Source organism: Pteropus alecto, unplaced genomic scaffold (assembly GCF_000325575.1).
Source record: "Pteropus alecto unplaced genomic scaffold, ASM32557v1 scaffold157, whole genome shotgun sequence".
Lineage (NCBI taxonomy): Eukaryota > Metazoa > Chordata > Mammalia > Chiroptera > Pteropodidae > Pteropus > Pteropus alecto.
In genome coordinates this window covers 1,619,601-1,633,974 of record NW_006440626.1, presented here as the reverse complement: position 1 = coordinate 1,633,974, position 14,374 = coordinate 1,619,601, and the positions used below count along the sequence as shown (strand labels likewise).

The 14,374-nt window shown below is 52.8% G+C and overlaps 1 protein-coding gene across 6 annotated transcripts in view; it reads right to left on the bottom strand.

Annotated features, from left to right (window-relative positions):
• Positions 1–9,474: 9,474 nt before the first annotated feature.
• The window catches only part of SULT4A1 (sulfotransferase family 4A member 1), a 33,022-nt gene continuing 28,122 nt past the window's right edge, over positions 9,475–14,374 (bottom strand). The window contains exons 6-8 of one of the 6 annotated variants that reach the window (XM_025050643.1): positions 13,669–13,807; positions 12,189–12,506; positions 10,425–10,953 (exon numbers count right to left, since the gene is read on the bottom strand). In XM_025050643.1, coding sequence (XP_024906411.1) covers positions 12,430–12,506; positions 13,669–13,807 — 216 coding nt within the window. In that variant the 3' untranslated portion in view covers positions 10,425–10,953; positions 12,189–12,429. Of the gene's footprint in view, positions 9,549–10,424; positions 10,954–11,446; positions 13,808–14,374 lie in introns of those variants that run through there. The other 5 variants (XM_015593540.2, XM_025050644.1, XM_025050642.1 and 2 more) reach the window with 5 other exon arrangements.

Genomic DNA, 14,374 nt, shown 5'->3' with positions numbered 1-14,374 from the left:
TAGGACGCCGTTGCCCGAGCGACGATGGCACTCGCTGATTGGAGGATGTGTCTCCGCACGAGGCAAGAAGCCAAGCTCCGATTGGCCAAGTCGACTGCGGGTGCGGGGGGCGTGGCCAGGCCGCGCCGGGGGCTCCGCCCCCACGGAAGGAACTTCCTCAGGGAGTCCTGTCCCGAGGGAGCGGGAATTTGTCCTGAAGGCGTGTGTCACGGAATCGGGGTTCTGGGAAGCGGCCTTAGCGCGAGCTGGCGGTTGGACTGGTCGCACCAAACCGCTGGGAGCCGCGTGGTCTGGGGGAAGCCAGTCCTCTCCGGAGGAGCGACCACGCGTCCCCACTCCGGCCGGCTTCTGGACGGGGGAGCAACGCGTCTAAAGCCGGACCACTCCCTACGCCCTTCCAAATGTTAGCACTTGTAGCTACTGGGATTGTCGAACTCACCGGCGTGTCCAGTCGTGTCCTGCTGGCCTCGTCCAGGAGACCGAGAGCCCCGTGGAGAGGGGACCAGCTTGCTTCGCCCGCTGCTGTCGCCTTAGCTCCGACCGCTTAGGGGGCGTTCGGTAGGTAGTCGCCAAATGAGCCGGTTCTTGCCCACACTCGGAAGCCAAGTGGAAGCTCGATGAGTCGTGTTGATAATAATAATAATAAGAGCAAGAGCCGCTGGCCCTTAGGGACCACTTCCCTTTGCTAGGCACCCATCTATGTTACTTGTCATTCGATCTGCTTTGAGCTTGATAACAGCCCAATGAGGTAGGTGCTATGGTTACTCCCACTTTGCAGATGGGAAACCGAGGCACGGAGGGGGATCCATGGACACACAGCTAGTCAAAGGCAGAACCAGAATCAGAACCCACGCAGGTTAGGTCCCAAGTCCATGCTCTATATCACCCCGTGTACCACTGACTTGTGGGAGAGAGGCAGTAACCCAGGGGCCAGTCCTTCACGGGTGTCCCGAATCGCATCTCCATTTGCCTTCTCTTGGATTTCATTGCTTAGGTCAGCAGTTCTCAAAGCGTGGTCTGGGAACCCCTGGGGGTCCTGAGACCCTTTCAGAGAATCCATAATCATCAAAACTTTTATAGTTGACACTAAGATGTTACTTGCATTTTCACTCTTATTTTCTAAGGAGTGTACAGTAGGGATTTCTGAAGCTACGATACGTCATGTGTGATACTGCAACAGATTGAATACAAAAGATAGGAGAATCCAGCTGTCTTCCCTTAAGCAAACATTAAAGAGATTTTCAAAAATATAAAACTGCCTTTTCATTAGTTTTTATTTGGGAAAGTATTTTTCATAAAAAAGTTAACATGTAAGGGGTTTATTGTTATTTTAAATGAATTAGTAAATGTTTAAAAATTTTCTTATCAGTTTTACTTTCTAAAATGGTAAATATTGATAGATATAACCCACAAAAACAAAAGCTCTTTGGGACCCTCAATATTTTCCAAGAGCGCAAATGGATCCTGAGACCAAAAGTGCTCAGCTCAATTGCCTCTCTCTCATGATAGCCAACAATCTCATTCCCTCTCCCTCTCTTGCTCTCTCCCCCACCCTCCCTCCCTCCTTCTATCCCTCTAAAAACATACTCTAGGATCTCACATCTTTAAAACTATTATTTTTTAGTACCCACCCCATTTCTCTGCTCCCTTATAACCACTTCTCAGTAGAGTTGTCTATACATGCTGTCTCTGTTTCTGTAATCATTCCCTCTCGATCAGTCTTACCAGAGGCTTGGCTCCATTATTCTTTGGTCAATTTTCATAAATCTTTCACTTATACTTGACTTTAGCTTACTCGACCTCTCAGCAGCAGTCAACCCAGTGGATCATTCCCTCCTACCTGAAACTCATTCTTCTCAGCTTAATATCGGACAATCCTGGGGATCATCCTAAATCACCAACTATCCAATTCTCAGGCCCCACTGGTCATTCTCCCCCTCTGTATGGCCTTTGGACATTAGGGTCTCTCTGACTGACCTAGATAGTGCTCTTATGCTTAATTTCAGCTTTGACCCGTCCACGGGTGTGTATCAGAGACCCCTTGGACTTCAGCCACCCACACAGCCCTTGGTCCGCTGACCTCCCTCACTCTGACCCATTTCAATAAGTGGCACCACTTAACCTAGGAAACCTTGTTATTATCCTGTAACGATCGTTGTGCCGTCCTCAACATCCAGTCCTTCAGTGAGTCCTGTTGGTTCCAACGCCAGAGGACGTACCCTGTAACCTCACCCATTCTCTCCAGCCTCACCCGCGGCCCCTTGCCTCATGAGGACAAAACGTGGACAGAGTCTGTAACCGCGGTGTTGGAGGGAAAGGCACCGCAGGGGCAGCAGGCTCAGCACTGGCTAGCTTAAATCACTTCAGCAAGTCCTTTACCCTCTGTAGGCATTGGCTAACCCTGGGAGAGGCAGTCACTCCAGTGTTAGCAAGGCCTCAAGGTGACAAAGCATCAGGAAATATGGAAAATAAAAATCATGGGAAATACGAGTGGTTTCTCCATTCATCTGCTGCTAGATGGGTGTGTGGGTTGTTTCTACCTTTCCGCTACTATGAATAATGCCACTGGGAACACTGGAGTACACAGTATCCAAATCCCTCTCTTCATTTTGGGGGAATATAGGAGTGGAATTTTTGTTGCTGTTATTGTTATTTGTTCCTTCAGTTTTCGGGAGAAATGACACAGGAAACTGTATTTAGTGTGAGTCTGCTGGCGATGAATCAATTCCGTTTTTATTTATCTGAAAATGTGTTTATTTGTTTTCACTCTAAAGGATATTTTCCCCGAGTATAGAACTCCAGGTTTGCAGTTATTTTTTGTTCAGCATCTTAAAGATGCCGTTGGGTTATGTTCTGGCTTCCATCATTTCTGTTGCAGTGTTGGCCGTCTGTGTGATTGTTATGCCTTTGAAAGCAACGTGTCTGTCTTTTCTCTGGAAATTTTTAAGGTGTGCCTCGGTGTGGTTTTCTTTGTCTTTATCCTGCTTCGATTTTGTAGCATATCTTGAATCTGTGCCTTAATGTCTTTCATTGGTTTTGGAAAATTTTCAGCCAGTATCTCTTCAGATATTGTTCTGCCCATTTTCCCTTCTCCTTCCGTGATGCTGAGCCAGAGGCACCTACTCACATAAAACTAAGATAACTGTTTTTAAAAATACATTCTGTGGCTATCTGTTTGTAATCTCTAGGATTATCTCATTGTATTATTGTACTTTAGAAGACCTACTTTAAATAACAGCGAACACATCCAGCACTAAAAAATGTAATGACACGATACCAGGAATTTACTAAATCTGTCTTAAATTTTTCTCTCCCCCATTACATCAAGGGTCTTCTTGTTCGAAACCAGCAATAGTTGGGGTAATTCGTTGTTCAGAATAAAGTAACCGAGATAACAAACTGCTACATGAGAGTCTTTGCAAGAATTCTTTTTAGTAACACTTTTTCTGAGGGAAAATTGTAGGTGAAAAACCCTAACAGTTGGCTGTGTGAGCAAACATGGGATTTAATAAATGTCTTTTGAACCGACCTGAACTCAACAGTGAAGCAATTAAAGCGTATGATTGAGTCAACAAAACCCAGAATTGGGAAACTAAAAATACATGCGTATTTCCTTAAACACAAGGATTTCCCCCATGTATTTAAATGACTGGTGATTAGATCGGTCTGTCATGAGATTTTGTCATTAATTCTTTATTTTTTTTCCCTGAAGAGCACCTTTACTCCAAAGTGTTTTCCCTGCTCCTAGAAATTTATCACTTGCGTGTGAAGAGTTAGATTTTTTTAAAAAAAAAAAAAAACCTAAATTTACCTTTTTGTGTATTGTCCTGACAGCCCATAAGTCTATTAGATTAGTTTTGCTCTCTGTTCAAATGGACCAGAGATCTGTCAGGTGACAGTGGCCCCAAAGAGGAGTTTGAAGAGGGAGACTGTTGTCTCCCTTGACCAAACCTTCTGAGAACTGACGGTTCCCTTGGCTGCCCCATAGTGAATCTACTCTCAATAGGGCTGAACCCATTACCTTGTCCACGGTACCATTCGGCATCACTGAAACCAGGAAAACTCACTGCCCCAGAAATTGTTATAGCCTCTGCTACTTACACCCGTTGCAGGAATCTGCTGCTCAAAACCTCTGATGATGATCTAAAGATGCAAGCCATGGGAAGTTGGGGGAAATATTTTTACCCTTATGATGTCCAAGAGACAGCTCATTCCCTCCGTAATCAGGTAGAAGAAACTCGGGGATCGTGGAGAGCTGTGTCCCACCCTCCACGTTTTGAGTACTTATACCACAGTCTGTACACCTAGGAGACTGGGGTCTAGAGTCAAGCCTGCAATTATATCACAGTAATCAATAATGGTGTTATACATGGAAATTATGCCTCCATGTGAAGAAACAGACAGCAGGAACTGATTAACCCCTAAAAAGTTAAGTACTGTTTTCGGCCTCGTCTATTAAAAAAAGACTGAACGGAGAACACACACACGACACAGACGCATATGCATCTAAACAGAAGCTGAGAATATCCTGGAAATCTGCTAGGTGAGATTTCTCTGAGTGCTGTCTTTTTGGTGGCCTCATAAAATGGAGACTCTGTGAGGCCGTCTTAGGAGAAAACAAAATTTAAATAAATGAGATATAAGTAGCTCTTTTGGAAAAGCTCCCGTGGCTATTTTTTCTTTACTAAAATAGATGCTTTTGTTCTCAGATAGTTACCTTGACAGATGACACAGCTGCTCGTTTTAGTTCAATCAGCCAAAATCTAACTTGCACATTTTAACACTGTCACTACAAACAATTGATTATCATTTGTAAACAGTGCCATTTTCGTACCTCATCTGGGATCACGCATTGAGAGCCTCTGCACCGGCTCAACGCACGCAGCACCTTCACGTGTCCTCATGGCCCTTTAGTGGGCAAAAATGCTGCTAAGCTCCTAATTTTCCTTAATAATTACTGTTGTCTCCTTCCCCGGAAACAGGAATCAAAATCCACTCGCTTTGGTCCTGCGCGAGATTCCATAGTGTAGAACCCTGGCATTTGGCCTTTTAAGGAATCCTGTCCTCTGAACAATGTAGTACAGTGATCTTAGGAGAAGCGGCCCCCACCCCGGACTAAAGAAGCAGTTAGAAAAGCATTTCATGTTTCGTACACCCAGGCAGCTAGCAAAACCCCTGACAATCACGGGTAATTCTCTTCGCTGAGAGCCAGGATCTTGTAACAGCTTGTAATTAGTGCTGGTTAGCATTTAATTTGCCTTTAGTTAGGTAACAAGCATTTATTGATCGGCTGATAGGAGCAGAGCGCTGTGCTAAGCAGTATGAGGACAGAGTGATGAATGAGGCCCCGTCTCTACTTACAGTCTACTTGGGGCTGAAAACGGATACTTTGGAAAGGAAACTCAACAACAGTTACAAAATGTTTTTGTAACTATACTGCCACAGAGAATTATTACTCTTTCAGAATCTGAGGCTCTAACTCCTGGCACAGTCCCATTCTAAGGAGGCACCCGAGGCTGCATCCTGTGGCAGGAGTGGGGACATACCAGCCGCTCATCTTCTGGGTTTCCTCCTCCTCTGGAGAGCCCCAAGTGCAGGGGGCGGGGGTACCCAGGACAGAGACCGCCACCAGCCTTTGAAAATCTGTCTGTCTGCCTTAACTGACAACCCCACCGTCTTCGGTAAAAATGGAGCGGGGGTACCCAGGACAGAGACCGCCACCAGACTTTGAAAATCTGTCTGTCTGCCTTAACTGATAACCCCACCATCTTCGGTAAAGATGAAGTGGAAGCTTAGGTCCCTACAGGACAGCAGCGCTACCGAGCTAGGGTTAAACCCGGATGGCCTCATGGAGATTGAGTTTCAAGGCCAAGTGGAAGTGGGTGGTGGATATGGACTGGCAGCGCTTAGAAACAACAGGGACTTTCTCAGAGGGCAAAAAGGAGCCAACAAATTCAGGGAAGAGAACGGTAGGCGTGTAAGTCAGGGCCGTGGATGAGCAATGCGGCCAAGCCAGAGTGGGCCGTGAAGCAGGTGACAAGGGCTGGGCCTGCAGAGGCTGCGGCCCTCGAGGTGGTCAGGTAGGCCGACTCCAGCAGACCGTGGAGAAGTTCCCGTCAGTGACGCTTCACGGACGGTGGCCTCAAGAAGCAGGTGGTCACCTGGGTCCCGGGTATGGGACAAGCAGCACAGCAGTGGCCCCCAACCCCGGCAGCGGAGAGAGGAGGAGGGAGACCTCAGGGGGTTCTTGGAGACCATGGGCTTAAAGCCTAATTCCCTGTAATCCGGTTTGAACTGGGGGAATGGCAATCCAGGCGAGGTGACGGCCTGAGGGGGACCCAGAGGCCCCAACAACCAGCTCTTCTTGAACAGAGTGAGATGAGCTCTAAGCTACTGACTGTATTTAAGTAAAAAAAAAAAGTTTTCTGGAAATCGCACATACTACGGAATGTAAAGCGGGGAACTGAGAGACAGGAACACTAAGGGAAAAAAAGAGATTTTAACCAATTCACTTGTTTTTTGAGGATGTACAGAGCAGAGTGTCTTGGTGGCTTGGATGGGGATCTTTCCTCCTGCAGAAATGACCTCGCTCGCAAATTTTATGACTTGCCCAACAGCACGGATTTATGTAAAGATCACAACTTTAAAGAGGATAAAATGCATTTTCTGGTTGCTTTTTATATTTTGGACACATTTAGCATTCTCCAGTTTTTAAGGAATGATTTTAACAGAGCACAGACTCCTTCCGTCAATAGCGAGGGGACAGGTTTAGAGACTGCAGCTCAGACATCCGGTGCCAACTAGCTTACAGGGATCCAAGTGTGAGAATCAAATTGTCATTTGATGTGTAGATTTGGCAAAGGCGCAGCACGCCTTGGAGATGGCGATGCAGGCCCAAGCTGTGTGACAAGCGTTTCTGCGACTAATTCTCTTAGCCCTTGCTGGCAAAGTCCATCACGGGCTCAAAGTTCAGTCTCCCTCACTTCATCAGCTCCTCTGGGACGGAGGGAGAGCAGGGGCAGGAAGGGCACCAGAAACGCAGTCTGTCCCGTGGGTTCAGGTCAGGGGAGCCAGGGACTCGTCGGGAAAGGTGTTCAGATGGGGAGGAGAACACAAGTGACCAGGGGCGCTGACAGGAAGACTGTGGAATAGGGCAAAGGCACGGAGCCGAGGGTCAGGGGGAGGCGGGAGGACACCAGCCTGGGTCTCATCTGGGAAAATACAGCCTCCAGGGGCAGAGCCGGCAAGCAGTGCGTAGATGGTACAGGGCAGGTGGTTTCGGGGAAAATGGAATCCACTGTAACGATGAAAGATGCCACTCACTCAGCAATGCTTAGGCGCTGATGACATACCAAACTCAGGCCTAGGAAAAGGCTGACAGCACGGCTCTGCTCTCGGGGTGTCGCTGTCCCCCCACAGGGAGGGGGACACCTGCAGAGCAGTGAGGCAAGTGGGAGGAGAGGGAAAAGCAGGGGGTGCTGGGGGAGTGGAGGGATTTGTTCACCAGGTGGAGGCAGGGCTGGTCAGCACAAGTGAGGGAGTCCAGAGTGGAAGGCAGCCCTGGCCTGGGGCAGGGGACCTGCACGAGTGGCCAGAGAGGACTGCCTGCAACAGGATGGCTGTCCCGGGAGGTGGCGAGCTTGTCAGGGGCTGACGTCCAGCCATCAGGATGTCAGAAGGTGCTCTCTGGCTGGGCAAGCCTGGACCATCTGCCAAGGTGCCAGCCCAGTCTGAAAAGGCTGCTTCTGCAAGGAAGCGTGGAAGACCATGTCCCATGGGTGGAGCTGGGGCCAAACTCTACAGAAAGGATGGACACCGAGGTCTCCCCAACCCATTGCAGAGAGCAGTCGGCTCGCTGAAAGCTGGATAAACGTGTCCCACACTAGGGACCTCGCAGGACAAGGCCTGCAGGTCTCCGTCTGTATCTGCAGTCCAGAGGGCGACATCAGCCAGCAGGGACTTCTCAACTGTCAACTACGAAGCTGTCAAGTCTGATGTGGCCGCTAGAGGGCGCTCGCCAGCAGGGCTGGGAACAGATGACCCTGGCGGGTTTTATTTGTGCTTGGAAAGCCATTTCTTTTGTTATGACCACGCTATGGAGTGAGCAGGGCGAAGATTATCTCTACTGGGCACACTGTGATCTGGATCAGAGAAATTAAGTGACTTACCTGCTTAGGTGGGAAGGCCATCCTCATCCTCAGGGGAAGAAACTGGGCACGTGGAGGGTTCCAAGTAGCATTGTCAGAGCCAGGCAGGGAGCCCAGAGACAATCCCAGCCTAGTGAGGAGATGTTTGGGAGTAAAACCCTATGATGGTCCCCCAAATCCTTTTTGGGGTCTCACTGGTCTGTGGAGCCAGGCCAGGCAGCAGGGGCTCCTGTCATGGGCCCTGATGTCCAGGAATCCTACAGCTGAAGACTTAAACCTGCCAAGGTCTCCCTCGCCCTCCTGGCCCTACTCAAATCCCACCTGCTGCGGAATGCAGCTACCCCGCCCCATCCTTCCACCTTCCACGAGGCAGGAACCAGACGCCAGTCCCCACACGCTTCCGTCAACACAGAGCCAGACTGCTGGGTCAGAAGACTGCTGGGTTGGCCTCACATCAAGGGTTCTGAGTCACGCACCAGGGGAACAGCCCCCTCAGCCCCAGTCTGCAGGCTACTCACAAAGCAGCCAGGGGAGTGTTTCAAAAAGGTTTTGTGACAATTCCGTCGCCCTCCACCAGTGTGAGCACCAGGAGGCCGCGCCTTTTCTGCCTCGCTGTCTCCCCAGCGCCCACAGCAGTGCCTGGCACAGGGAGGGGTAGGGTGTTTGCTGAACGGGCGCATCCAGGGCGTGAAGTGCCGACTAGCCAGGGCCAGAGGCAGCATTCCACAACTCGGTACTCGAAGACGGGGCACTGCCTTCCATGCTTCCTGCTTCACTGCCTTTACCTCGGTTTTCTCATTTTAGGTGGTTTATAAATGATTTGGGGGAGGACCCTCTGGGATAGTCCATAAACCAACCGGGGGTCTAGGGTAATTCCAGATCCCAGAGACTTAAAGGAACCGGTCCATCGGAAAGAAGAAAAAAGTTTGATCTGAGAACACTGTATCCCGAACTTTCCCTCGTGAGGGACAGGGAGGACGGACTTCGGACTTCACAGTGAGGTGTGATGCCCACCACCCCACGGGCTGCCACGTGGATAATGCAGCCTCCTAAGGCAGAGGCCCGAGACACCTGCACCCCAAATCTCCCCCTTGCTTTCCGCTTCTCCCCACCCTTCCTTTCATTTCGGCTCATCAAAGATCTCAAAAGTGAACAAACAGCGAGGTGGAGCGTCTGAACCAGGGTAAACCAGCCGAACCTGACACAGGCCTGTGACCCCGTGCGGTCAGCCCCAGGGATGGGGGGTCAGCAGGGTGCACACTCCTGAAGTGCTGAGGGGACCATGTGGGGCCCCTCCACCTGTCAGCACACGCTCGACACAAGGCATGGGACGGGTCTTTATTAAAGATGCAAGCAAGCACAGGAACATCACGTGTGGTGCTCAGTAACATCCGTACAGTACTAAAAATAGAAAAATAGAAAGGAAATTTCACACAAAGCAGCCGCCCTCACGGATACACAGAAAAGGTGCTGCCCAGCCCCCCCCCCAGGCCACCCACCCCGTCCCAGCCGCTCTCCCTCAAACAGCACATGAGCATCTGGACCCTTCCGAAGACACGCCCCCGGCCACCCCTGGGCACTTCTCAGCCACGGCAACTCCCGAGACCAGCCCGGTCCCACTACGGCGGTGACACGCGCACAGGCTGCTCTCCCAGCCACCCTCCACCACCTCTCCAGCCAAACGGGGGCCGGAAAACGAAGTGGGGTGGGGGAGAGCAATGAGAACGTCGCCTCTGCTCCCCCAGGCAAACTGAGGTGCGGGGCGTGTAGGGGAAAAGCCTGGGCGGCCAACGCGTCCTGCGTGGACCGGCACCGGACCTGCGCAGTGGTTCTCCCTGCACCGCGGCGCTCCCGTGCCTGAGCCCCTCGGGTTCGCGGCGACACCGGGCCAAGGCTCGGGGGCTCCAGACATTCACACGCGGCGTCTGCCCCCGCCCCCCGCAGCGTCAGGCTCCTGCTCCAGGCAACGAAGCGAGACGGCAGAGCGAAGACGCAACTCCGCGCTCACGCGGCGTCTCTGCGGAGGACGCTCCCGCCACGGCATCCGCTGTCCGCCCGTCGCTGGCCTCCGTGCTCTCCCCAGGGGCCGGTGGCGGGTCTCTCGGTAGCCGGGTCTGGAAGGCCCTCGGGAACAGTTTCCCGCTTTATTTCGGGAGCTGACAGAGAACTCGCCTCCATCGGGGGCCGGCCTCCCGCCCCACCTGACCCGGAGAACCGGTGAGCGCGGGGTGGCCGAGCCTTACAGGAGAAACTGCAAAAACAGAGTCAGCCCTGAGATCTTGCTACCGTTGGGGTGTGGCTCGCTCCTGAGTCCCCTCGGAAATGAACTTTTATTTGGTTTACTGACATTTATTTAGGTTTCCAGTGAAAAGCTCTATAAAACACAATAAATAACGCGGGGTTGGAGAACGCAGACATTCTAGTTGCGTGTGTTACAGACTTTGAACTTATGGAACCGGCCGTCAGAACTGCAACCTTTATGTTTGTAATCAGACATGTAGAGACTTCAAACTGCAAAGGCGAGACGGCTGCTCGGGACCAGAAGCCACCGCACCTCCTCCGGCCTCCGCACCCACCCCCCCGCCATTTCCACCGCGTCTGGGTTTGTCCAGCGAGTCACAAATGAGCGCCTAGGGGACTTGTAGCTAGACGTGTCTGGGCACTGTGAGCATGCAGGCGTGCCATGGCTGTTGTTATAAATAAAAGTCAAACGTGAGGTCGCACTTCCCCATCTTCTGCTTGTACACCAGATCGAACTTCTCGTTCATGGAGACGGTGAAGATGTCCTTCCACAGCCCGACCCTCCCTGAAACACAAACGAGGACACTTGCTGAAGCCCGGCTGCCGGCTGCCGAGCCACAGGAAGCCTCAAAACTGACCTGGAAGGCTCCAGATCTATCCCAGACCCTCTGAATTTGGCCTATGGGGACAGGGCAGGCTATCTGAACTACAGACAAGCTGAACCAGGTTCTCTAAGCCTGTCGTCCTGGTGTCCCTCCCCCTGTTCAGGGCTGGACCCCAGCGCCGGGCACAGGGCGGTGACCTTCCACACCCGGAGGGTGGACAGTGCCTGTGGAACGGGCCCACCGCCCTGGCACCACGTGGCGTGGGGGCCTCCATGCCAGCTCAATACAGCTCAACAGCTCCACCAAGGCAGCATTTGCTTCTGGAGAATTTGAAAAGGAAAAAAAAAAAAATCATCCGAAAAGACAGAACATTTTATGGCGAGCAGGAAGCCTCCTGACGGGCTCAAGGGGGAAGATCTGAGAAGCCCACCTGCGTGACCTCGGGGAGGAACGAACAGTCGCCGGGTAAGCCAGCTTTTGTGACCTGATGCCAAGCGAGTGTGGCAGCGAGCAGGCCCCGCCTCAACACTGAGCCAGGCAGGGCTGCAGCTCGGGAGGCCGGCCGAAAACTGCCAGCTCGCCTGAGATGTGCGGGGCATGGGGCCTGCGGGTTGATGTTCACGCAGGCTTAGGGGGCAGGGGGCAGAGCTCAAAACGCCCCCGATGCTGAACCCCCACGCACTGTGCATTTATGACAAAGTCTGCAGCTGGATGAGTCAAATGCTAAGGGCCACCATGAAGACGTCAGGAGTAGGGCCGCTGACCTCTCAGCCCTGGGAGCTGGGGGCCCGCCGCCCGGAGCCCTGTCACCGTGCTTTCCAGTAACGGCCTCGGGGACAGAAATGCTCGCTCAGGATTCCTTTCGCTGTCAACACGTCTGAGATCAGAGCCCTGGCTCTGGCGTCTGTCCCCCTCCGTCAGCCCCATTAGTGACAGTCGTCCTCGTCCTCAGGTATGAAACCACAACCCTGCAAGTGCTGAGCTAACGTATTCGACGTGACAAGGATTCCTCCTCGGTAATGAAAATTATATGTCAGTGCTGGAGAGGAAGGAAACGAGAGAAACTGTTCTGCTACTCGTGAATGACACCTAAAGGACAGAATGAGAAGCTTCTAAAGCAATCATACTATTATATTTTCCCATGATTATTTTTCTCAGCTGAGGCAGCCGAGAGCTCGTCAAAGGAGTCACCCACCTGGTTTAGGATTTGGAATCAAGACAGTGCAATTTATGCTGTGACATGAATCAAATTTAAGCAATGCAGCTGGCTACTCAAAGCCCTGCATCTCACCAACGCAAGAAGGTCTTCTGAGCAAAGAGGCAATGTGCTAAAAGAAAACAAAATCAAACTGAAACAAAGCGAAACCAAGGTGAACAATGACAAAGCAAACACACCAGAAGGGGCATATGGCGCGCAGTATGTTCTCGACACTTCTTTACCACACGAATGAACCGAAACGGGTATTTTGGAGAAGGTCACACCCAAGGATAACAAAACACAGCAAAAGCAAAACTAAAATAGAGCAAATAAATTGTAAATCATAAATATTTGTGAGAATGCAGCCAGGAAATAAATTGTGAGGTATTTTTGTTTTCTTCCTGGAAGAGGTGACCGCTCTGCCTTTCTGGGAAGGCGCTGTCCACCTGACCTTCAGAATGGCCGTCAGCCACGTGCCGGCCATGATCAGCCCTTCTAAGAGGACAAATAAAGAGCCTAAGCTCAGAGGCCTGGCTAAGGTACTCCCCCGGGATGTAGCTGTGAGGCGGCCCGGCCCCCTGTCCCTGCCCAGGTACCTCCCTGTGCATCTGAGCCGGGCTGCAGAGCCATTGGCTTCTCTGCGCGCCCCCACCCCCCAACCTTCGAGACCTCTCGTCACCTGGGCAAGCTCCAGATTCACCCAGCTGGGAACCAACCTCAGGTCTAAACCACCAGGGGTCACAGGGGGGTCGCTCTCACCAAAAGGGTGGTTTACACAGCCACAACCACCCCTGGGGACCCAGGGAGTTTTCACGCCTGAGCTCCACACAGTCAGGCAGCCTCTGAGGACACGGGAGCAGCCCGGGTGGCCGTGAGGACTCCTCCCATCTCAAACTGCCTCACACCCAAGAAACGGCTTCCGCTGCCAGGAGCTGGCTCCAGCCTCGCTGTCTGATGCCAGTGCGGCCGACCCCCTGGGAGGCCTGCACTTCCTGCTCACACCCTCCCTCCCTGGGCAGGGAAAGTCCTTACCTGTGTAGCCAGCACCCACTTGGGGTGCGGGAAAACGGCGCCCCCTCGCATGGGGACCCACCCCCACCCGCATCATCAACTCTCCCACGAGCCAGCTGAAGGCTGAGGAATCCATCTGCATGCTGTGAGCTTCGAAATTTCACAGCCCCAAACCCCTCCGCAGCTCTGCTCTGTGGGGCCATCTGGGATGGCACCTGCATGAAAACATCCTGCCCACAGAAACTGAAACATCCCAGCAGCCACTCCTGTAAACTAAAACACCACGCGCTCGAAACAGGGCACACAGCAGTCGAGGGCACTCGACTGGGCCATCGACGGCCCAGCTTCCAGGTGCCCTGGAGGAGCGAGACGCGGGGCAGCGGGGCACTGAAGTGGGGGACAACGAACACCTGCAGGGAGGGGACCCGAGGCAGAGGAAGGGGGGCGGGGGCGGCCCGGCGCGTACCCCGGCCCACGGGCAGGGCCTCGGCGTTGCAGCACTGGTCCACCAGCTGGTGGCAGTGCTCGATCAGGGCCTCCAGCTGGGCCTTGTCACAGGACACTCCCAGAAATCTGGCCAACTGCTCCACCATCGTCACGAGGTCCTGGAAGGCAAGAGCAGAGAGTGGGAGCCCAGCAGAGATCGCAGACGCTGCCCCGGACACCTTCCTTAGTTCCAGGACGAGCCCGGAAATGAAATCCAGAGGCTGGGGAACGGCCCAAGGCCCTCGGCAGACCTGGAGGCCACACCTAGGTCCTCTGGGGAATCCGGAAGCAGGCACAGAGTGTGACACAGCTACGGTCACTTTAAAACGGCCGCAGGAGGTAAACACCTGCCTTGAACTGTGCGGGGAGCAAGGCCCGCTCATTCTCTCCCTCCTCCTCCCTCCATCAGCTGGAATGGGGACTAGCAGTTGGGAGAGCAAAGAGGGCCCTGGGGACCTCAGCCAGGCCCCAGGCCTGCCCCCCACGCCTGGCAGGAGCCTGCTCGGTCAGAGGCAGGACTCGGTTACACTTGGCTGACATACAGCCATCTGGGCCCTGACGCTCCAGGGGGATGCTGAAAGGGGGCGCACCACTGATGTGACCCAGCATCAGGATCAGGCCATACCTGTCCCCCGCTGCCCCCCACACTGTCCCACATAGCCCCCTCACTGCCGCCACAGCCCCAC